A 22,403-nucleotide genomic window follows, 5' to 3' on the forward strand; every position below is an offset into this window, starting at 1 on the left:
TAATAAGAACAAAAGTAAATTTTATTTACCGTAACATTTTGTAGTTAATCTAACAGTAAATACGATTTACTAATTATTTCATATTAACAGTAAATCGTATTAATCATTGAGTAAATCATTCGTTTCTATGGTAAATATAACAATAAATACGATTTAACAAAAAACTACGGTAAATCTAACAATAACAATAACAAAAACTACGGTAAATCTTATTTATCATAACAGTAAATCTTATTTACCGTAACAAGAACAATAGTAAATCTTATTTACCGTAATAAGAAAACAATAAATCATATTTACCGTAAAAAGAACAACAATAAATCTTACTTACTATAGTAAGAACAAAAGTAAATCTTATTTACCGTAACAAAAACAATAGTAAATTGTAACAAGAAAATAATAAATCTTAACAAGAACAATAGTAAATCTTATTTACCGTAACATGAACAATAGTAAATCTTATTTACCATAACAAGAACAACAGTAAATTTTATTTACCATAACAAACAGTAAATATTTTTACGAATCTGATCGATCGTCTATGTTCATAGACTATTTTCATAGTTTCACTCAAGCAATAATTGAAACTGCAGAGCAATTAAATCCAGAGAAACAATGCACGAATATGTACTCTATATTAACACAGCATATTCTTACTCCTATATATTGTCATCAAATAAGGTACATAAGTTAATTCCACGCTCATATACTTAATGCGAAGAACAAAAAAAAATTACATATCAGATCGACTACGCAAGAGACGATCAGATCGGTGGCGAGACTATCAGCGATGGCGAGAGACGATCAGGTCGGAGACGGTGGCAAGACTATCAGCGGTGGCGTCGGCGATGGTGGATTCCGGCTACGAGGTGGAGTGCACGGCGGCGTACGGCTCCGCGAGGAGGAGAGCCTTCAGATCGGCGATGGAGAAAATCGGATACGAGGGCGGGCTCACCGCCGACGAAATTCAGAAGACGCCATGGTACTCCGTGGCGCGCTAGATCGAGGTCTGGATCTGCTCCGCAAGGGCTTGCTCCGGCGAGATCTTCCCGGCGGAGAGGAGGCTCGGGGAGGCGATCCTCCAGGGGAAAAGCTCGGTCGAGGCCGTGGTGCGGTGGTCCACGGCGAGGCTGATCGAGTGTGGGCGACGCTCGAGCCATCACGTGGGTAATTCTCGGGCTGGAAAATTGTTCCCGTGACAGCAACTCACATTTGAAGAATGTTGTCAAAGAGAGGGAACTGGAACAAAAGCTTTGTTGTGCTTAGATGTGGCCACTCGATGGAGTTCTACTTACCTTATGTTGGATACGGCAATAAAGTTCCAAAAGACATTTGATCGTATGGTTGGCGAAGGAAAATATGATAACTATTTTTTTGAAGTTGAGCAACGATCGCCTAGTTTTGAAGATTGGGATCAAGCAAAAGAATACACCGAGTTTTCGAAGGCTTTTTATACGACCACTAAGAAGTTTAGCGGATCCTCATATGCAACATCAAATCTCTTCCTTCCGGAAATATTTGACATATCTCAAAAGTTGGACAAGATGAAAAATCAAGGAGGGAATCTGATGCATGTTATGATGGCTACTAAAATGAAGGAAAAGTTTGATAAGTATTGGGGAGATGCCGAGAAAATTAGTGACGTTTTGTTTATCGCTCATGTTCTTGATCCAAGGTTCAAGCTCAAGCTACTTCGACACTTCTATGGAAGATCCGGAAAGTCAAGTGATTACATTGAAGGTGTGTGCCACAAAGTTGAAAAAATGCTTAAAGATTTATTTATCTTGTACGACAAAGAAAACATTCAATCTTCAAATGCTAAGGAAAAGACACAAAGTGTTCGAATTGATGTCGAGGAACAAGAATCGGACCTTTTTGCAGAGTATAGAGACCCCGACGACTCATCGAGTGAGCATGAAGTTGATAAATACTTGAATGAACGATGTGAAGCATACACTCGACAATTCGATATTCTAAGTTGGTGGAGATTGAATGGTCATAATTACCCGATTTTGTCAAAGATAACACGAGACCTATTAGCCGTCCAAGTTTCTACCGTGTCTTCCGAATCAGCCTTTTCGGGTGGTGGGAGGCTCCTTGACTCATTTCGGAGCTCTTTGATTCCAAGGATGGTTGAGGCATTAATGTGTTTCACGTGATTGGTTGCTAGCAAATCGTCATTCACCCATTATGGATGAGGAGTGCCGAGAAGAGATGAGCAATTTAATGCATTCTCAATCAATCTTGGTTGGTAAAAGTCTAATTTTAATTTTTATTTTTATACTTATTTTATCAATTTGAATACTTAAATATATGTCTAATAATTTTAAAAAATGGAACATGGAGAACGACTACCTTTCACAATTTCCGAAATCGATGAAAATGAAGAACATTCGGATTGATTGTGCTCACTCGAAGTGTACGTTTATTAGTTTTATTTTATTTTATTATGTGTTGATGAACTATGACTATGTGTTTGATTTTGGACTTTGGAAGTCAATATGGACATTTGAAGAATATGGACAGTGTGTGTGATACATTGTGAACCTGAATTGTGAACGTGAATTGTCAACATTTTGGACACTGTGAATGTCAACATTTTGGTATTAGTTTGACAAACATGGATAGTGTAGTGCTCGATTATATTGTATGAACTATTAGTATGGATACTGTGTTGTTGTTTAGTTGTTTTATAAATTTGGTATACTGTTGGTTTTTTTTCCGTTATATTTTTTTTAGTATACAGGTTTGTACTAATTAAGAATGGTTTATAACGGTTTAAAGCGGTCCGGTCTTAAACGGTTTTATACGGTCTAAAACGGTCAGGTTTTCAAACGGTTCAGAACGGTTCACGCTGGTCCGGTCTAAAACGGTTTAAAATCGGACCGGACCGTTTTACTCGGTTTGGTCCGGTCCGGTTTTTCTTCTAATACGGTCCGGTCCGGTTTTTTTTAAAAAAACCGTTTTAGTCCTGTCCGGTTTGATTTTTTGGTCGGTTTTGAACCGGACCGGACCGTGCACAGGCCTATCAAAACCTACCAAAAAAATTTATACGATTTTAAGAATGGTAAGTTAACCCCTCAACGACTTGTCATTATTAATTTTTCTTTTAGAAGGTTATCTTTAGAACGATTTTACAGATTAAAAAAATTAATTAGCAAACTTGTCGTGACTTATTTTGATTAGAACTTCCAAAATCTGGAGAGTACAAAAATTGTAACCGTAAGAGAGTCTTGAGATAGCGTTTCCAAATACTTTCATCTCAAAAACAGTTTTTGAGTTTTTGGGTGGAAAAAATTGAAAACAAAAAGTGAAAGTTATGTTTGGTTTAAGTTTTTGGAAAAAAATTTCAACAAATTTTGAAGTTGTTTTGTAAAAGAGTAAAAAAAACTGAAAACAAATAAAAAGTGTTTTGGAAAAAAATTTCTTCTCTTCTTTCCTCCTTCTCCTCATATTCTCTTTTCATTTTTTCAAAAACAAAAATGAAAACTGTACCAAACACTTTTTTCAGTTTTTTCAATTTTTATCAAAAACAAAAATGAAAACTGTACCAAACAGCTTTTTGAAAACAAATGCAAAATAATTTTTCAGTACAACTACAAAAATTAGAAAATAGAAAACAAAAACTTTTTGAGTTACCTACTAAACACAACCTCGTTTCTTTTGTTTTTCTCCATATTCTTCACTGCTCACCTAATTTTTCATTTATTTTATTTTTATTATCAATAATAAAAGAGGTTGTTAGACCAGCAATGCATTGATTCAATCAATCAACCTCTTCACTATGCCTTTATAAATTTTCGTAAGAAAGGCATCACTTTGAGAAAAGAAATAAAAAAACAAACAATCAATCATTCAAAAGACACCCATCGTTCAAATTACTCCAGGTAGCATCGAAATTTCATTCTTTTAGTTTTGCTTTTCGTGTAATCGGCTTTTCCCAGATCTTTGGTTGACATTCTCTGAAATTCGATTTGCCCTAAAATTGTATTTTTGCGTAGGTTCTTTCGTATCGATCGAGGTCATGTCTGTCGCATCGGAAGAAGCTAAAAGCCTTTGCAGTCACTGGTAAGGATTCGTATACATAGTCGATGTCGTGAGCTTTTTAGGTTTTATGATCGCGTTGTTGTAATTGTGTTAGTCAGCATCTGAAAGCACTCACCTTTGCTTGCAAGCTAGCCATAGTCGATGTTAATTTATAATGTATTAGGTCGATCTTTGACGATCGTCTTAGTTTAAACCATCTGAATATTAGGTATTTAATGGCTTTAACTTATTCTCAATTCGTTCTGCGTTTGGTGTCCAAGTCTATTTCTACTGAATCCGTGTTTAGTATCTAGTTTGTGGAATGGTAATTTGGTGTTAAATACATGTGATTTTTGCTATCCTGTTCTTGTGTAAGTATCGACTTGGAAGTATTGATGTATCACAACTGTGTAGCATGATTCATTAAAGCCAACTTAATGAGTTGAAAGTGGGTTCAATTTTTTGCTTCTGGTGTATGGGTTGGCAATAGCATAATTACTGGCTTTGATTCAGACGCTTTATCGTTAGATAAGCCTCCAGACGTGTTCCATTCCCTACAGTTGATATAGTGCTGGAAATGGTGGAAATAGTGTTGTATCTTATGTGACTTTTAATTTCTTGCTGTGACATACTTTTTTGTTGTCAAGAAAATCCAAAGTGACTGTTCATGAACCGTTGTCTAATTACGAATTATTTTTGGTATTTGCAGTGATAGAGCTATCCCCTCTGCAAATATTGATCTGCATTTTGCTCATTGTTCACGCAACCTAGAAAAATGTAAAGTCTGTGGTGACATGGTTCCTAAAAAGCACGCCGAGGAACACTACTTAAGTACTCATGCCCCAGTAAGTGTATTTTTTAGCATTGAGGCTTGTGTTCTACCTAATTACACTAAAGAAAGAGAATTGGAAATCACAGATTGGGATTGATTGTCAAGTTTATGTATTTAGTTTATCTGGATAATTCTTAATTTACATTCCTTAATTATTTTCCCTCTCTTTTTAAATCCCCAATTTCATGGAGTTAGCTAGGTCAAACTCTTTGCCTCTTATAGGCGTGTATTTTTTTGCGACATTATTACTCTTGAATAAGAAAAGTTTTTAATCTACCTTCCGTGTTCTTAATTAACAACATCTATTATAAAGATTACTTCAAGTTGGTTATGTCTGCATATATACGCAGTCAACTACAATCTCTTAACTTTTCCTTTATGATTATATCCAGCCCTGCATTTTATTTAATCGAGTCTGTTTATGAGTTTTTCTAGATACCTACATAGTTTGGATGCTGGTTAAGTAGTGTAAGCATAAGCGAATTATATGTGATGTTTTCTCTTTTTGCTAGCATAGATCTTGACACGAAGTTAGGTTGAAGAATTTTGTATGGCCTGCCAAATATATATTGATTATGTAGTGCTTTTTTTTTTCTTTCCCTTTTATTAGAAATTTTTCTGACATATGGAAATGCAGGTTTCATGTTCGCTATGCAGTGAGACAATGGAACGTGAAATACTAGCTGTTCATAAAGGTGAAAATTGCCCCCAGAGGATCGCAACATGCGAGTTCTGCGAGTTTCCTCTGCCAGCAATCGATCTAGCTGAGCATCAGGTAGCAAAACTTGGTTTCTCCGATGTGCCAAATCGTTTTTAAATTTACTGATCCGTCTTGTGCTCTGTATTCAGGAAGTATGTGGGAACCGAACTGAACTCTGTCCTCTCTGCAACAAATACATAAGACTCCGTGAAAGATACAATCATGAAATCAGATGCACTGGTGTCACAGATAATACAGTGGGATCTTCGAGGTACATTTCTCATGGTTCATATACTAATATCTTCTCCTTGAAGAGCTTGTTACTTTTTATAAATAAATTACCACGCTTTCTTTCTGAACGGGATTTTCTTTGTATATGAAGGGATGTGAGGGCAGCTGAAAATGAGCAAGGTGCTCCAAGACGGCAGCCGGCGCCGCAGGAGTTTTCACGGAAACGCCTTATTTTCACAATCGCAATCACGGGCATTGCTGTTTTCTTAGGATCCTTTTACTTCCAGAGAAAAACAGAGAATAGGCAAGTGCATTGAGATGCCAAAAGAATAATTGTCCTTTTCTTTGTGTGCTTGCAATTTCTAGTATCATAAACTATGCAAAGACAGAAGATCATTCACTGTAAGTAAAAGCTCAACTAAGCTGATAATACATACTAAGATAATTTGCCACAAGTGTTTGATTCACAATCGCAGCCATTTTTTTTTAGTTTTTTCCTGTGATTCTGAGTAATGAAAGTCTGGTGTTAAAAGATTACCATAAAAAATGAAAATTGTGGTAAAATTGCCCCCAGAGGATCGCAACATATTTGGAACTCGTACACGCTTTACTTTAGTTATTTTTGTTGAAGAAAAATGTTTGCGTCATCATAAAATTGTTGTTTTGAATTTGGGATGGATTTTCAGTGAAGTGAAGGAAAACGAGAAGGCAGCATAAGACTGGTGATAATTAGTTAGTATCAATCGACTTTTATATTTTGGTTTTGCTTTGTAATTTATCTTCATATTATTATCGTGACAGAAACAAAAATCTAAGTTTCTGGCTCCAAAGTATGTTGATTCGTCATCTCGTGAGGAATTGCCAAAACATTTGACCCTTCATCCATTCCAATATAAAAGATCGGTTAATGAAATACTAGATAGTTGGTGATGTGAAAAAATGGAATAAATATAACACTTACATATTTTTTTCATAAATTATTTTAGTATAATATCACATTTTTTCATAAATTATTTTAGTATAATATGATTGTAAGTTTGTATAAATTCCATTAGGGATGTGCTTTCACATTCTTTTGCACAAGGGTATGCATCGAGGTGTGGTGGCGATGAACTGTGGATTTTGAGGAGGGAACAAGGTCCAAGTCTACCGGTCTGTTAGGATGCATCACCAACATACATTATTGCACTTCCACTTGACACCTATCACAATGATAAACGGCTCGTCTCGACGTGATCTTCTCTTGAATTCTCAAAACTTCTGTCGCTCCACCCCCGCAGGGGCATAAAACTCATCGCTATCCTGGTTGTGCTATTAGAGGCTCTGGGGAAGTACTCGACCCGAAAAGCCATGAGGATAGTTCCATTATCCACGAGAACCACTCTGGTGATTATCTTTATATCATTTTTGCGAACAAGAGACTAGAATCACTCTAATTCAATATTAACTTTTGGAGTTACTTAATGATTATCTTCATGGATATATAAAGAACTCATACACGCTTTACTTTAGTTATTTTTATTGAAGAAAAAAATTATTTGCATCATCATAAAAATGTTGTTTTGAATTTGGGATGGATTTTCAGAGAAGTGAAGGAAAAAAGAGAAGGCACATAAGACCAGTGATAACTAGTTAGTGTCACATTTATATTTTGGTTTTGCTTTGTAATTTATCTTCATATTATTATCGTGCGAGATAAACAAAATATAAGTCTCTGGTTCAAAAACATATTGATTCATCCTTCCATCAGGAATTGCCAAAACATTTGACCCTTCATCCATTCTAATATAAAGAACCGGTCAATGAAGTACTAGATAGTTAATATAAAGAACCGGTCAACGAAAAAAATGGAATTAATGTATGCTTCATATTTTTTTCATAAATTATTTTAGTATAATATGATTGTAAGTTTGAATAAATTCATATTAGGGATGTGATTTCACATTCTTTTGCGTAAGGTATGCAATGAGGTTAAGGTATGCAATGAGGTGTGGTAACGATGGACCGTGGATTTTGAGGAATGTATAGTGGGAACGAACCCAACCTGAAAAGCCATGAGGATAGTTCTATTATCCACGAGAACCACTCTCTGGTGATTATTTTTATCATCATTTTTCGAACAAAAGACTACCTTGAATCACTTTAATTCAATATTAACTTTTGGAGTTACTTAATGATTATCTTCATAGACATATTTGGAACTCATACGAGCTTTACTTTAGTTATTTTTATTGAAGAAAAAAAATATGAGAATTATACACAGATATGAGTAAATAAGTTGGTTATTCCACATTAATACTTTTTTTTTTCTTCAAATTAGACAGCTTTATGAGTGTTTAGTTACAATCAAGTAACAAAAAGTGTCAATTTTGCCACTATTAGTTACATGTTTGTAACTAAACACTCTTAGACCTCTCTAATTTGAAAAAAAAAAAAAGCAGTAATGTGGAATCAGCCACTTATATATTCTTACTGGTGTCCAAACTCTTGCGTCATCATATAATTGTTGCTTTGAATTTGGGATGGATTTTCAACAAAGTGAAGGAAAAAGAGAAGGCAGCATAGGACCAAGACCGGTGATAATTATTAGTTAGTATCGATCGACTTTTATATTTTGGTTTTGCTTTGTAATTTATCTTCATCTTTAATGATATCAAGTAGAACAAACACATGCCGTAAGAATGTCCCAAGCAATATGAGCTTTTGAAATGTGTAATGTAATATTATATATACTTTATTCGAAACTGTGACCGTGGTAATTTTTTTTTCAAACAGCGATGACGACATGTAGATTATCAATAGAACAAATAGAGACATCCGGTGCGACGATTGTCGCACCGAATGTCCCAAAAATTGCACCTAATAGTTTATTAGGTGCGACTTTAGGTGTGACAATGTCGCACCTAAACGTTCGTCGCTAAATGTATTCGGTGCAAGGAAAGAGTGAGAGAGTGAGACTTACAGTGACGGGCGAGGTCGAAGACGGGCTGGACTCGCTTCGGGCGGCTGCAAGCGGGGCTGGGCCGAGGGGGACTGGGCCGAGCGTGGCATTGGCGAGGGGGCAAGGACGTCGGGGAGGGCTGGGCGGCGGCCCTGGTCGGAGAGATAGAGTGAGATTGAGAGAGAGGGTGAGAGAGAGATGGTTCACGGCGTGGTTCATGGCCTACCAGAATTGGCCGAGGAGGGCTCGTCGGAGGAGGACGGCGTGGTTCACGGCGGAGGGCTGGGCAGGGGGCTGGAGCTCGCCGAAGAAGGTTCGTCGGAGGAGGACGGCATGGTTCACGGTGTCGGGCGGCTTCGGACGGGGCTGGGCCGAGGTCGAGCTCGCTGGAGAGGGAGTTGTCGAGAGAGACGGAGTTGCAGACAGATAGAGAGGGAGTTGCAGAGCTTAGAGAGAGAGTTGGAGAAATCGGGCGAGGAAGAAGAGGGTTCGGGTATTTATAATACCCTAAGATTATTCTGTGCGACATGTCGCACCGAATATGAAATTACACAGAGAATAAATTTTGGGAGGATTATTCAGACCGTTTTAAATTTTGAAACCTTTAGGTGCAACAGTTGTCGCAATGAAATGTATTAGATACGACTTTTGTCGCACCTAAAGGTATTAGGTGCGACCGAATAATATCAGGTGCGACAGTGTCGCACCGAATACCACCTAACTTCAGCGAAATATTTAGTTATCTGGATGGGTATCTGGTGCGACATGTCGCACCTAATATGTGCTTAGTTGCGACAATTAGGTGCGACATGTCGGACCTAATATCATTTTAGATCAGAAAATTGAATTTGTAGTAGTGAATTATAAGATATTCTCTACTATATTAGTCATTAGATTAATTTTATTGGGTTTATTATTACTAGAGTTTTATCCAAGTAATCTAACAATCTCAAAGTTCAAACAAACTAACTTTTTTTTTACATTGTTTATATGCCACTCTCATGAAACTTATTTTTCAAATATCATATATATTTTTTATTATATACATAAATGTCTTTTCTTCATCAAATTATAATTTTAAATATTTTGACTTTCACAAGTAATGCGTACACCTTTGTAAAAAAAAAAAAAAAAAAAATTGGCACGGCATCAAAACTAATATCTATAAAAAAAAAATAACATACATATAGATAAAATAAGCAAATTTTTAATGCAATTAGCCAATTATCTAAAAAATTTCCAAGATCTAATCAAAGTTTTATTTAATTAAGAAAATAACTCACTAGATTGAAGTTAATTAAATTAATTGAACGATTAATTTAATTAACTTCAGTTTGGTCCACTATTTCTTTAAAAAAAAAAATTATGTTATTTTTTAAAAAGATCGTGGACTATTAAGCTACTAATCCCCCCAAAATAAAAGTATCACTCAATCGCGAGTTTTCTTTACTGCCGCCTTGCCACGGATCAGTTAAAAATAGTAATCATGTCCTAAAATATTTTAAAATTTAGGAAATAAAAGAACGTGCATGTAATATATATGAATATATATATGTCATGAATGAATACAGGTATATTTTATATAATATATAGAGTTATACAGAATATATATCAATCGATCCTTTTGGTTTATACTTTAATTTGATTTTATCATGAATCATGAATCTACTTGCTAATCATTTAATAGTTCTATTTATTTTACATATAACAAAACCATACCATTTAGAGCGTATAGAGAAAATTCGATAAATTCTATATGGCTTCTCTTCATTTTTTTTTTAGTATTCTACCCGTATGTAATGTATGTTTATATAATATATATATATATATATATATATATATTAATCTTATTTATTTATTTATATAAATAACACTGAGTGATTTATATTTATTTAATGGAATAAAAAAAATGACACCTTTTAACTTTTTTTATTATTTAAAATTATACCATACATAAATACGAAAAAAATTATTTCAAATAATACTGTTCGGAATTTTGATAATATATGTGTGATTGTTTTAATTTTTTTTGTTCAAATTTCAGGCTGAGTTTTTGGTCAAATATTTTTTCTGAAATAAATCATAAACATAGAAGCAAATTGGGTATTTTTTTTTTCTTTTTCTTTTTGGTCTTGGAATTTCATCATAAGGAAATTGATAATTTTAGTTTCTTTTTACAAAAATTTAGCGATATAAGTCACGTACACATAAGTGTTTGTGTTTTAGCCAACGTTTTGTAAATTTATTGTAAATAGCAAAAAACTATTGTAAATATTTTGTAAATAGTCGTATTTACTAGAAATTTACTCTACGGTTTTTATTATTTTGATAGCGTAAATAGATTTACGTGGCTATTTACAAAAAATTAATGAAACGTTGGTTATTTCAAAATTTCTAACGTTTCATATGGCTAAATAGCCACTGGCCCCTTCTTTTTACTAAAGTGTTGACTAAGAAGTTATATGGGGCTATTAAAATGTTCTCAAAGTTCATAAGAAACAAAACTTTGAGCATGATATTTCTTGATTTGATCACTAACCAAATACGATCCTGCATTTATATTTTAGATTTGATCACAAAACTTTGATTATGGTATTTCTATGGCAATGAATATTGACACTAGAGTTAGAGTTTTTAGGGTTGGAGCTTCGCTTGAGCATTACTTGTTGTTTAAGGAATTGCTTATTTTGTTTGAGCATTACTTGTTGTCAAGTAATTGCTGAGTTAAGCTGTTAGCGTGTGTTTATTTAAGTTTTATTGTTTTTCCTTTATGTTCTCATTCCTTTGTTTAAGTGAGGATAGTTTAGTCTTTTGTTATTGTTCGGTATTTGGTTAAATATTGTTTCATTATGCGTGTTTTTTTAATCAATCAATTCAAATTCTTTTTTTTTCCCCCAAATTTCATCTTCTTCGCTGAATCTCTTATGAAGCTGATACGTAAAATGGTATCAGAGCGAATTTCGCTTCTCGTCTGATCTTAGCTTCTTTATGGCGAATCTTTCTCACCTCAATTTCATCCTTGATTCCTCGCCGATTCTCTACCAATGGCGAGCCCTGGAATTTCGACGAGAGGTGAATAAGCACAACGATTGCTCAACGAAGATCAGTTGCAAACGAAACCCTAGATCCATTCTATCTTCACCACTCCGACTCCACTGGTATGATTTTTGTCACTCAACCCATGAACGGTGAAGATTGCTCTTGAAATCAAGAACAAGATGGATTTCGTTGACGGATCTATCGAAAAACCTACTGGAGAAGATGTGAATCGTCTTGCATCTTGGAAAAGGAACAATAATATTATGATGGCACGGATTCTCAATTCATGTACAAAAGAGATTGCCTCTAGCATCAACTATACTCAAACTGCAAGGGAGATTTGGAGGAGAGATTTGCTCAAAGTAATGCGCCGAGGATTTTTCAGATCAGGCGTGACATCATGAATCTTGTTCCAAGATCAATCATCGGTTGACATCTACTACACCAAGGTGAAGACACTCTGGGAGGAGTTGCATAATTTTCAACCTCCATGATCTTGCACATGTAGAGGATCGAAGAATCTGATCTACTTCATACAGAGTAAATATGCGATGAAGTTTCTCATGGGACTCAACGGCAGCTACACCACAGCCTGTGGTCAAGTCCTCTTGATGGATCCACCGCCTTCAATCAACAAGGTTTCCGCCATGGTGACACAAGAATAGAACAATGATCCCTCAGTTCAAAGACAATTGCAGGCTAAGATTCTTCAGGTTCACTTGCGATGGCGGTCAGAGATGATCAAAGAAAAAGCAACAAGAAGGATCGTCATGTTTACACTCATTGCAAGATCGCTGGTCACACAGTGGAAAATTGCTACAAATTGCACGGATATCCACCTGGGTACAAGACAAGGTTCACCGACAAAGCAAACACTGTTGAAGGATCAATCACTCACTTTGATGGCAATCAAGATTCGAGCTGCTTCAACCAGGCCAACATCTCTTCTGATCAGATACATCATCTGATTAATATGCTCTCCAACCAAATCACTTCTTCCACATCTTCCAAGAAAATCAAACGAGGTCAACATGACCACGTTCAACACAGGTTCTTTACTGTTATAATAACAATATTTTATTTGGATTTTAGACTCAGGTGCTACCAAACATATATGTGCATATAAATACATTTTTCGAAGTTTTAAATCTTTTCAAAATTCCAGTGTCACCTTGCCAATTCATATGGTAATACAAGTCCATAGTTATGGTGATATCAATCTTGGCAATGATTTTGTTCTCAAAGTTGTCCTCTTGGTTCTTGGTTTCAAGTTCGACTTCATTTATGTGCATTATTTGACTTTAAATCCTTTTATTATTATCTCTTTCTCAAATAATGGTTTTCAAATACAGGACACCAAAGCTTTGAAGACGATTGGCAAGGGTGATAAAACGCAAGATTTGTACGTACTAACTGAAGAACCAAGACATACTGCCAACAATCTCACAACTTATGTTTGGCACAAAAGATTGGACCACCTCTCGTTCAGGAGATTAGAATCTCTGAAAAAGAAGTTAGTTTATCATTCTTGTAGCAAAAAATGCCTTGTCAATCTGTCCTTTAGCTAAACAACATAGGTTGCCTTTTGTTTCAAATAATCATGTTTCTCCAAATGTCTTCTACCTTGTTCATTGCGACATTTGGGGACCATATTCTGTCATTTCTCATTCTAACTATAGGTTTTTCTTAACCATTGTGGATGCCCTAGTCGTTTCTTTTGGATTTACCTTATGAGAAACAAGTCAAATGTTCATTCTATCTTGCCTTGGTTTTGTGCTTTTGTCTCAAATCAATTCTCTACCTCTATAAAACAATTTAGATCTAAAAATGCAAAAGAACTCGTGTTTGCTGATTTCTTCTCAAAACATGGGATAGTGCACCAATATTCATGTGTTGAAACTGCACAAGAAAATTAAGTTATCGAGAGGAAACATCAACACCTTCTAAATGTTGCACGATCACTTTATTTTCAGTCACTGATTCCTATTGCTTATTGGACTGAGTGTGTTTTAACTATAGTATATCTTATAAATCGAACTCATAGTCCTCTTCTTTATCATAAGTGTCCTTATGAGATTCTGTTTGGAAAGGATGTTGACTATAATTTCCTACGTGTCTTTGGCTGCTTGGCTTTTGCCTCAACCTCAAAGACACATAGGACAAAGTTTCTACCAGTGCTCGCAAGTGCGCCTTTGTTGGTTATCCTCTAGGTGTAAAAATGATATAAGCTTTTAGAATTGGTCACGATAGAGATTTTTATCTATCGTGATGCTGTTTTTCATGAACAATTTTTCCCTTTTCGTGATATCAGTTGAAATCTAAAAACCTTCAGATCCTTTTTCTGAAATCGTATTGCCACGCACTAATGTTGTTCCTGCAGATCAATTTGAAGAGATTATTCTTGAGCCATAGACGTCCAAGGAGAGAGTCCTTGATGTGGAGATCACAAACTTCACCATAGCAACCCATTATTGACAATTTATTGAGTCACACGACAAACTTACCAAAGGAGACCACAAGGCGTTCAACTCGACCACGAATGCCTCCTACTCGACTAAAGAATTATCGTTGCAAACTCCTAAATGCATCTACATGTATACATTTTCCATCTCCTCATCTTCTATCTCATGTTCTATCTTATGATAACTTGTCTAGCAACTCTCAGACTTATGTTCTTTCTGTGACTGATCATTATGATTCTCAATTATATCGTCAAGCTTTCAAACACCCAAATTGGGTTAAAGCAATGAATGAGGAACTGTTAGCCATGGATGAGAACAAAACTTGGTCTACACTTCTCTTGCCACCAGACAAGAAATCTATTGGTTGTAGATGGATATACACCGATAAATTTCTATCTGATGGTACTCTTGCTAGACACAAGGCATGATTAGTTGCCAAAGGCTATAATCAGAAAGAAGGTGTAGACTTCATTGACACCTTTTCTCCGGTTGCAAAACTTGTTACTGCTAAAACTCTTCTAGCTTTAGCAGAATTCACAATCCTGGTCACTCATAAAACTTGATATAAATAATATTTTTCTGAATGGTGAGCTCTTTGAGGAGGTTTATATGGATTTACTTCCAGGCTATTTGATTCAAAAGGAGCGACCAAATGATGGTGTCAAGCGTGTGTGTAAACTGCACAAATCTATTTGTGGCCTTAAACAGACATCTAGAGAGTAGAACTTTACTTTTACTAATGCTATTGTTTATGTAGGATTTATAAAATCAAAATGTGACTATTCCATGTTCACACGTGGCAGTGACACTTCTTTTATTGATGTTCTTCTTTATGTTGATAACATAATCGTGGCTAGTCTTAACAATTCTTTAATTTATAGTGTCAAAATTTTTTTGCAATCTCAATTCAAACTGAAAGACTTAGTCCTTTAAAATATTTTCTTGATATTGAGATTGCTCGTTCTACAAAGGGTATTGTTCTTAATCAGAGGCAATACACTTTACATCTTCTTGGGGATTATGGTTTCTTGGATTCAAAACCTGTTTTTACTATGAATCCAAGAAATAATCTAAATTCTATTGATGGTGTCCTTTTGTCTAATCCTACACATTATAGAAGCCTTATTGGACGATTGCTCTACTTGACAATATCTCGTCCGGATATTACTTATTCAGTAAATTCATTAAGCCAATTGTTACAGGCTCCGTGTGACTTACATTTACAGGCAGTTCACCATCTACTACATTAAAGGGACTCCAGGATTGGGACTGTTCTATTCAACATCTTCTTCCACACAACTTCGAGGATTCTCATATGCATATTAAGCTACGTGCAGCGACACAAGGAGATCTGTGACAAGCTATCGTGTATACTTAGGGGATGCACTTATCTCGTGGAAGTCAAAGAGGTAGACTGCAGTTTCCAGATCTTCAGCAGAGTCAGAGTATCGAGCTCTTGCTACTACCACAAGCGAACTCCTTTGGCTCAAACAACTTCTGCAAGATCTGAAGGTTGTATCAACAAGTCCGACTGTGTTGTTTTGTGACAACTAAGCATTTTCTCACATTGCCTCAAATCCCTCATTCCATTAATGGACTAAACATATAGAGATTGATCTCTATTTTGTCCGAGAGCATCTGCAGCGCGGTGATTTGAAGTTGCTCCCAGAGTTAGAGTTAGAGTTAGAGTTAGAGTTTTTAGGGTTAGTGCTTTGCTTGAGCATTATTTGTTGTTTAAGTAATTGCTGAGTTAAGTTGTTAGCATGTGTTTATTTAAGTTTTATTGTTTTACCTTTATGTCCTCATTTCCTTTGTTAAAGTGAGGATAGTTTAGTCTTTTGTTATTGTCCGGTATTTGGTTAAATATTGTTTCATGGTATGTGTTTTTTGAATCAATCAATTGAAATTCTTTTTCCCCAAATTTCATCTTCTTCGTTAAATCTCTTATGAAGCTGAGACGTAATAATGAAAAGTTGCTAGTTGAATTTTCTTGACCCAATTATATATTTTTTTATTTGTTTATGGATGTTGCAGAATGTTTCTTCTGGCTCTTATTTGTGTCTGGAACATACAAGGTGTTGTAGGCTGAACTGGTTGAATTTTTTTGTTTTTGATTTCATTACCGGTTGTAAAAAAGAAAGAGCATATTTTTAAATTGCAATAGAAAAATTGAGCAAATGAAACCATAGTTTGCAATGTATTTTCGAGTTTGTTTCCTTTTTGCAATGTGATTAGGATAGGCTAGCACCGGGTGATTTGTTGGCAAAGTACAAACTAGAAAGCTTTTGCAATGTGATTGGTTATATTGAGATAACTGTTTCAGCTAGAAGGATGAATTTTACCTCTTTATTGAGGTTCTCTTCTCGTGTGGGGACGAGAGTTCAAGTTTTAAGACTATTCATTCTAATTTTTGCATGATGTAAATAATGAAATGTTTTTCTTTTATATGGCTTTTTCTTTTAGTTTTTTATGTAAACAAAAAATTCTTAAATTTTGGGACAAACATGTCACGAAATTGGAGAGTTTCGTGACAAATGTGTTAGAAATATGTCACGAAATGTCTCACGAAATTCTTCAATTTCGTGACAGATATCACTAAGGATATTACAGTCTTTTTATATTCATTAAGTAAATTTTCATTTTTAGTAAGTGGCAACCAAATATTAATATTGGTGTTAATATCTCTTTCAATTTTATTCAACATTTTCTTTATTGTTTATAATTTCTTTAAAATTTTGCTTTGGTGTTTATAGTTCGTCTTAAATAAGAAATACGTGTAGCAAATATAATGACAAAAAACATTCAAGAAATTAATCCGACAGCTTGAGCTGGGCGGCAAGCTACATAGCCCGATAGCTTTATCCAATTTAGTAAAAATAATAACTGATTGGCAGCCTAGCGGAAGCTATTGGAAGTTCGGTTCCGATGCATTAATTTAGCCTAACGGAAGTACCGCTTCCGAGGCTAACGGTATTGGAGCGAACTCTTCCAATAGCTTTTTGAAAATGGAAGAAGGCCATCGAAAGGCATGTCTTCCGCTAATTTACGTTAATTATTTCTTATTAAAATAATTTTGAACCGTTGATAATTAAACATCTAAGGATTGATATTATTTTCATTTTTTTATTATATAATCGGAAGCCTATTGAAAGAACGAAATTCCAATAAGCTTAACGTAAATCCCGTTTCTGTTAAGCTCGGAATTCTGCTTATTGGAAGCTAACGAAATTTTTTATTCCAATAAGCAACCGGAAGGTGCCTTAACAGAAGCAGAAATTCCAATAGCTTCCAATGCCCAGTGTAGAATTATACTCGTTGATTTATGTGTAATTCCAGTAATTAATTCTTGTATTACTCACGTGTAAGATAAGGATTATAGTCTGGTAGTTTAGATCCTAAGAATAAGCTATATTTAGGGAATCAGTTTATTTGTTATTCTGTTCCTAGTTTAGTGGAATAAAACTGCTGTATATATACTGATAACGTTGAATGAGAATAATCAATCATCAGAGGAACAATTATCTCTGAATAACTGTTTCTTTATGGTATCAGAGCAATAAAAGAAACACAAACCGATCATGACAAAATTCGGCAATTCCCATGCCCTCACGTCAGCCTCAGAAACACAAACTTCCTCAAATCACTCTGAACAAATCTCCCATCCCGTAACCAGTCACAAACTCAATGGCCAAAATTATCTTCAATGGTCACAATCAGTTATGATGTTCATATGTGGGAAGAGCAAAGACGAATACATCACCGGCGAAGCAAAGCGTCCAAAGAGCGATGATCTGAAGTACAAAGTGTGGAAGGCTGAGAATAACATGGTTATGTCATGGCTTGTAAATTCCATGACCCCGGAGATCGGAGAGAATTTCTTGCTATATTCCACAGCAGCTGAAATCAGGGACGCAGCACGAGTTACCTTCTCTAACTCTGAGAATACATCAGAGTTGTTCGAGATTGAAAATGCTCTCCATGACACACGACAAGGTGAATCCACTGTAACCCAGTATTTCAGTACACTCACACAATTGTGGCAGAAAATCGACCTCTACGATCAACACCGGTGGAACTGCCCAGAAGACTCGATCTTGTACAACAAGATTGTAGAGACAAAAAAGGTGTTCAAGCTGCTGTCAGCCTCAACAAAGAACTAGATGAAGTCCGAGGAAGGATATTAAGCACAAAGCCAATTCCATCCCTCCGAGAAGCCTTCTCAAACGTCAGGCATGAAGAAAGCAGAAGAAGATTGATGAATGGCAGCTCGTCCTCAACCTCTACACCAAATTCACTTGATGCTTCAGCACTAGTCTCATATGAAGATTCAGCTTTCGTTGCAAAGGCCACACACGACCACAAATCAAGGAAAACACGACCCTACTGTGATCATTGCAAGCGCCCAGGTCACACCAGAGAAACGTGTTGGATAATTCATGGGAAGCCGCAAGATTGGAAGCCATTAAAGAATAAAGAATCAAGTTCACATGCCAAAGCTGCCACCTCAGCTCCGTTCAGCGCAGAACAGATGGAAGTGCTTCAATCACTGATCAAAAAGGCACAACAGAGCAGTGACACAAGCCCATCAGGTCTCACGGCACAAAGAGGTATCACAATTCAAGCATTACAAGCTTTACAAGCCTTTCATGCAAAAACAGATCTCAGGTCTGTGTGGATAATGGATTCGGGTGCTTTGAACCACATGTCAAGTAACCAGAACCTATTCACCAATTATGCCCCTTGCAGCAAGAGCCTCTTTGTCACAATTGCCAATGGCTCTGAAGCTCCAGTGGTTGGTATAGGAAATGTCGTGATATCAAAGTTCCTAACACTAAAATCAGTGTTTTATGTACCATCACTGCATTGCAACCTAATTTAAGTTCGCAAACTCAATAAAGATTCACAGTGCCTAACTATCTTTGATGATGTTTCATGTTGTGTTCAGGAAAAGAGCTCGGGGATGATGATTGGCAGTGGTGAGATGTGCGGGGGACTCTACCTCATAAACCGGACCCTCAAACCTACAAGCTAGCCACAACAACAATCCTTCACAAGCCTCATTTCTCCCAACAGGACAAAGAAATAATGATGCAACACTTCCGATTAGGTCATCCTAATTTTTTGTATCTCAAACGTTTGTTTCCTAAGCTTTTTTCTATTAAAGATGCAAGTTCATTCCAATGTGATGTGTGTCAATTCTCTAAGCAAACCCGCAGCTCATATTTACCAAGATCATATAACCCTACTCATCCTTTTTCCATAATACACAGTGATATATGGGGTCCTTCTAGGGTTAAAAATGTTAACGGAGCTCGGTGGTTTCTATCAATCATTGATGACCACACTAGAATTAGCTGGGTGTACTTGATGAAAGAAAAATCAGAAGCTAGTGAACTTATGATCCAATTCCACAAAATGATCAAAACCCAATTCAAAACTGATATTCAAATTGTTCACACAGATAATGCAAAGGATTACTTCAATTATAACCTTATTCAATACTTTCAAAACCATGGCATAATCCACACAAGCGCCTGTGTTCAAACACCTCAACAGAACGACATAGCCGAAAGAAAAAACCGCCACCTTCTTGAAGTAGCTAGGTCACTCATGTTCACATCTCAAGTTCCTAAACAGTTTTGGGGGGAAGCAGTACTTACCGCAACATACCTCATCAATAGAATGCCGTCTAGGGTTCTAAAATTCAAAACTCCATGTGAAGTATTGCTTGAATCATTTCCTACCACCAGGCTCATCTCTACCATATCACCCAAAGTGTTTGGCTGCTCTGTGTTTGTCCATACGTATGATCGTAGTAAACTTGATCCCCGGTCAATTAAATGCGTATTTGTTGGCTATTCTTCAACCCAAAAAGGTTACAAATGTTACTCTCCCACTCATCGTCGGTTCTATACCTCTTTCGACGTAACCTTCCATGAAACAGACCCATATTACTCCAATTCCGAGTTTCAGGGGGAGACACAACATCATGAACCTCAAAATTGGATGAATATCATAGCCGAGCCTGAATACCCTAGTCCACCAAACACCACTCCTCCCACCGACCAAACACAAGAAACGCCAAGTCCAATACACCACAACGACAACCCCACGCATTCTCACAGTCATGAGGCATCTCCAGCTCCTACTACTGACACTACTGAAAAAGGTACCGCATCTAACACTGAGCTAAATTTACCTATTGCATTGAGGAAACCATCAAGGGCATGTGGACCGTATCAAATACAAGACTTTATCTATTATGGAAACTTGTCCACGAGCTACAAAGCTTTTGTCTCCAAAATAGATCAAGTCAAGGTCCCAAGCTCGGTCCATGAAGCATTTCAGACACCTCAATGGAAGACAGCCACACTTGATGAGATTAAAGCACTTGAGAAGAACAAGACATGGAGCATCACTGAACTACCACCAGGAAAACGAGCAGTAGGTTGTCGATGGTTATTCACGGTCAAGTACAAACTAGATGGTTCAGTGGAGAGGTTGAAAGCGAGGTTGGTTGCCAAGGGATATACACAAGCTTATGGGATAGACTATCACTATCAAGAAACGTTTGCACCGGTAGCTAAATTAAATACTATCAGAGTATTGATGTCTCTCGCGGAAAACTGTGAATGGCCTCTATTCCAACTCGATGTCACGAATGCATTCCTCAACGGAGAGCTAGAGGAAGAGGTGTATATGGAATTACCACCCGGATTTGATGAAGGACAATCCAACAACAAAGTGTGCAGACTTCACAAGTCATTATACGGCCTCAAACAGTCTCCGAGAGCATGGTTTGGCAGATTTACACAAGTCCTCAAAAGGTGTAAATATGAGCAAAGTCATGCCGATCACACCATGTTTATCAATCAGTTAGCCAGTGGAAAACTCACGATCTTGAGCGTATATGTTGACAACATAGTCATCACCGGAGACGACTCAGACGAGATCATCAGGTTGAAGAAGGTGTTAGCATCAGAATTTGAAGTTAAAGACCTAGGAAAATTGAAATATTTTCTAGGAATGGAAGTTGCTCGCTCGAAAGATGGAATCACTGTTTCACAGCGAAAATACACTCTCAACTTGCTCACAGAGACCGGAATGTTGGGATGCAAACCAGCCGAGGTTCCAATGGATCCAGGTCTCAAACTTACTGAAAGAAAAACTGAGAAAGCTGCTAATAAGAGTCAATATCAGCGACTGGTGGGAAAGCTGATTTACCTCTCCCATACCCGACCAGACATAAGTTTCTCGGTGAGCATGGTAAGTCGGTTTATGAGCAATCCATCAGAACTTCACATGGAAGCAGTCATGAGAATCCTTCGTTATCTGAAAGCTTCACCAGGAACCGGTCTCTTATTCAAGAAAGCGAATACTAGAGGGGTTGAAGTATATACAGACATTGATTGGGGCGGCTCAGCTACTGATCGTCGATCTACCTCGGGAATGTGTACATTTGTTTGGGGAAACTTAGTGACATGGCGAAGTAAGAAGCAATCGGTGGTATCACGAAGTAGTGCAGAATCCGAACTTAGATCATTGGCTCATGGAATCTGCGAAGGAATTTGGCTCAAGAGACTACTTGAAGATCTGAAAGTCGATGTTAACGGTCCCATAAAGATGTTGTGCGATAATCAGGCGTCATTAAGCATGTCAAAAGATCCAGTTCAACCGATAGGACGAAGCACATCCAAATCGATCGACACTTCATCAGCGAGAAGATTGAAGCCAAGGTCATCTCCATGAATTATGTACCCTCACGAGAGCAAGCAGCAGATATCCTTACTAAGCCTCTTCCACGACCAAACTTCAACGAGAATTGCAGCAAGCTTAATTTGTTCAACATATACCATTAAGCTTGAGGGGGAGTGTAGAATTATACTCGTTGATTTATGTGTAATTCCAGTAATTAATTCTTGTATTACTCACGTGTAAGATAAGGATTATAGTCTGGTAGTTTAGATCCTAAGAACAAGCTATATTTAGGGAATCAGTTTATTTGTTATTCTGTTCCTAGTTTAGTGGAATAAAACTGCTGTATATATACTGATAACGTTGAATGAGAATAATCAATCATCAGAGGAACAATTATCTCTGAATATCTGCTTCTTTACCAGGGTGTAATATATTCTCTTCGTTTACTCAAAGAATCAAGCGGAGCATGATCAG

The 22,403-nt window shown here is 36.5% G+C and overlaps 2 protein-coding genes across 2 annotated transcripts; both read left to right on the top strand.

Annotated features, from left to right (window-relative positions):
• The first annotated feature begins 3,741 nt into the window (after window positions 1-3,741).
• On the top strand, window positions 3,742-6,244 carry LOC149390575 (TRAF-type zinc finger-like protein). The gene is made up of 6 exons (XM_089620294.1): window positions 3,742-3,887; window positions 4,002-4,068; window positions 4,736-4,871; window positions 5,496-5,633; window positions 5,708-5,829; window positions 5,941-6,244. Exons 2-6 carry the CDS (start codon window positions 4,025-4,027, stop codon window positions 6,104-6,106), a joined length of 606 nt encoding a protein of 201 aa, XP_089476420.1. The 5' UTR covers window positions 3,742-3,887; window positions 4,002-4,024; the 3' UTR covers window positions 6,107-6,244.
• Window positions 6,245-17,950: 11,706 nt separating this feature from the next.
• Window positions 17,951-21,980, top strand: LOC149390576 (uncharacterized). The gene is made up of 4 exons (XM_089619810.1): window positions 17,951-18,224; window positions 18,275-19,023; window positions 19,177-19,207; window positions 20,107-21,980. Exons 1-4 carry the CDS (start codon window positions 17,951-17,953, stop codon window positions 21,978-21,980), a joined length of 2,928 nt encoding a protein of 975 aa, XP_089475936.1.
• Window positions 21,981-22,403: the final 423 nt, after the last annotated feature.

The sequence above is a fragment of the Urtica dioica genome, chromosome 7 (assembly GCF_054948205.1).
Source record: "Urtica dioica subsp. dioica isolate 48M chromosome 7, U.dioica_male_clone48M_v1_H2, whole genome shotgun sequence".
NCBI classification, from domain to species: Eukaryota; Viridiplantae; Streptophyta; class Magnoliopsida; order Rosales; family Urticaceae; genus Urtica; species Urtica dioica.

Coding starts and splice junctions, on each gene's coding strand:
- LOC149390575 (XM_089620294.1), top strand. CDS start 4,025: ATGTCTGTCGCATCGGAAGAAGCTAAAAGCCTTTGCAGTCACTG. Junction 4,872..5,495: donor ACTTAAGTACTCATGCCCCA/GTAAGTGTATTT, acceptor ATGGAAATGCAG/GTTTCATGTTCGCTATGCAG. Junction 5,634..5,707: donor TCGATCTAGCTGAGCATCAG/GTAGCAAAACTT, acceptor CTCTGTATTCAG/GAAGTATGTGGGAACCGAAC.
- LOC149390576 (XM_089619810.1), top strand. CDS start 17,951: ATGATGTTCATATGTGGGAAGAGCAAAGACGAATACATCACCGGCGAA. Junction 18,225..18,274: donor TCTCCATGACACACGACAAG/GTGAATCCACTG, acceptor CAATTGTGGCAG/AAAATCGACCTCTACGATCA. Junction 19,208..20,106: donor GGGGATGATGATTGGCAGTG/GTGAGATGTGCG, acceptor CAACCCAAAAAG/GTTACAAATGTTACTCTCCC.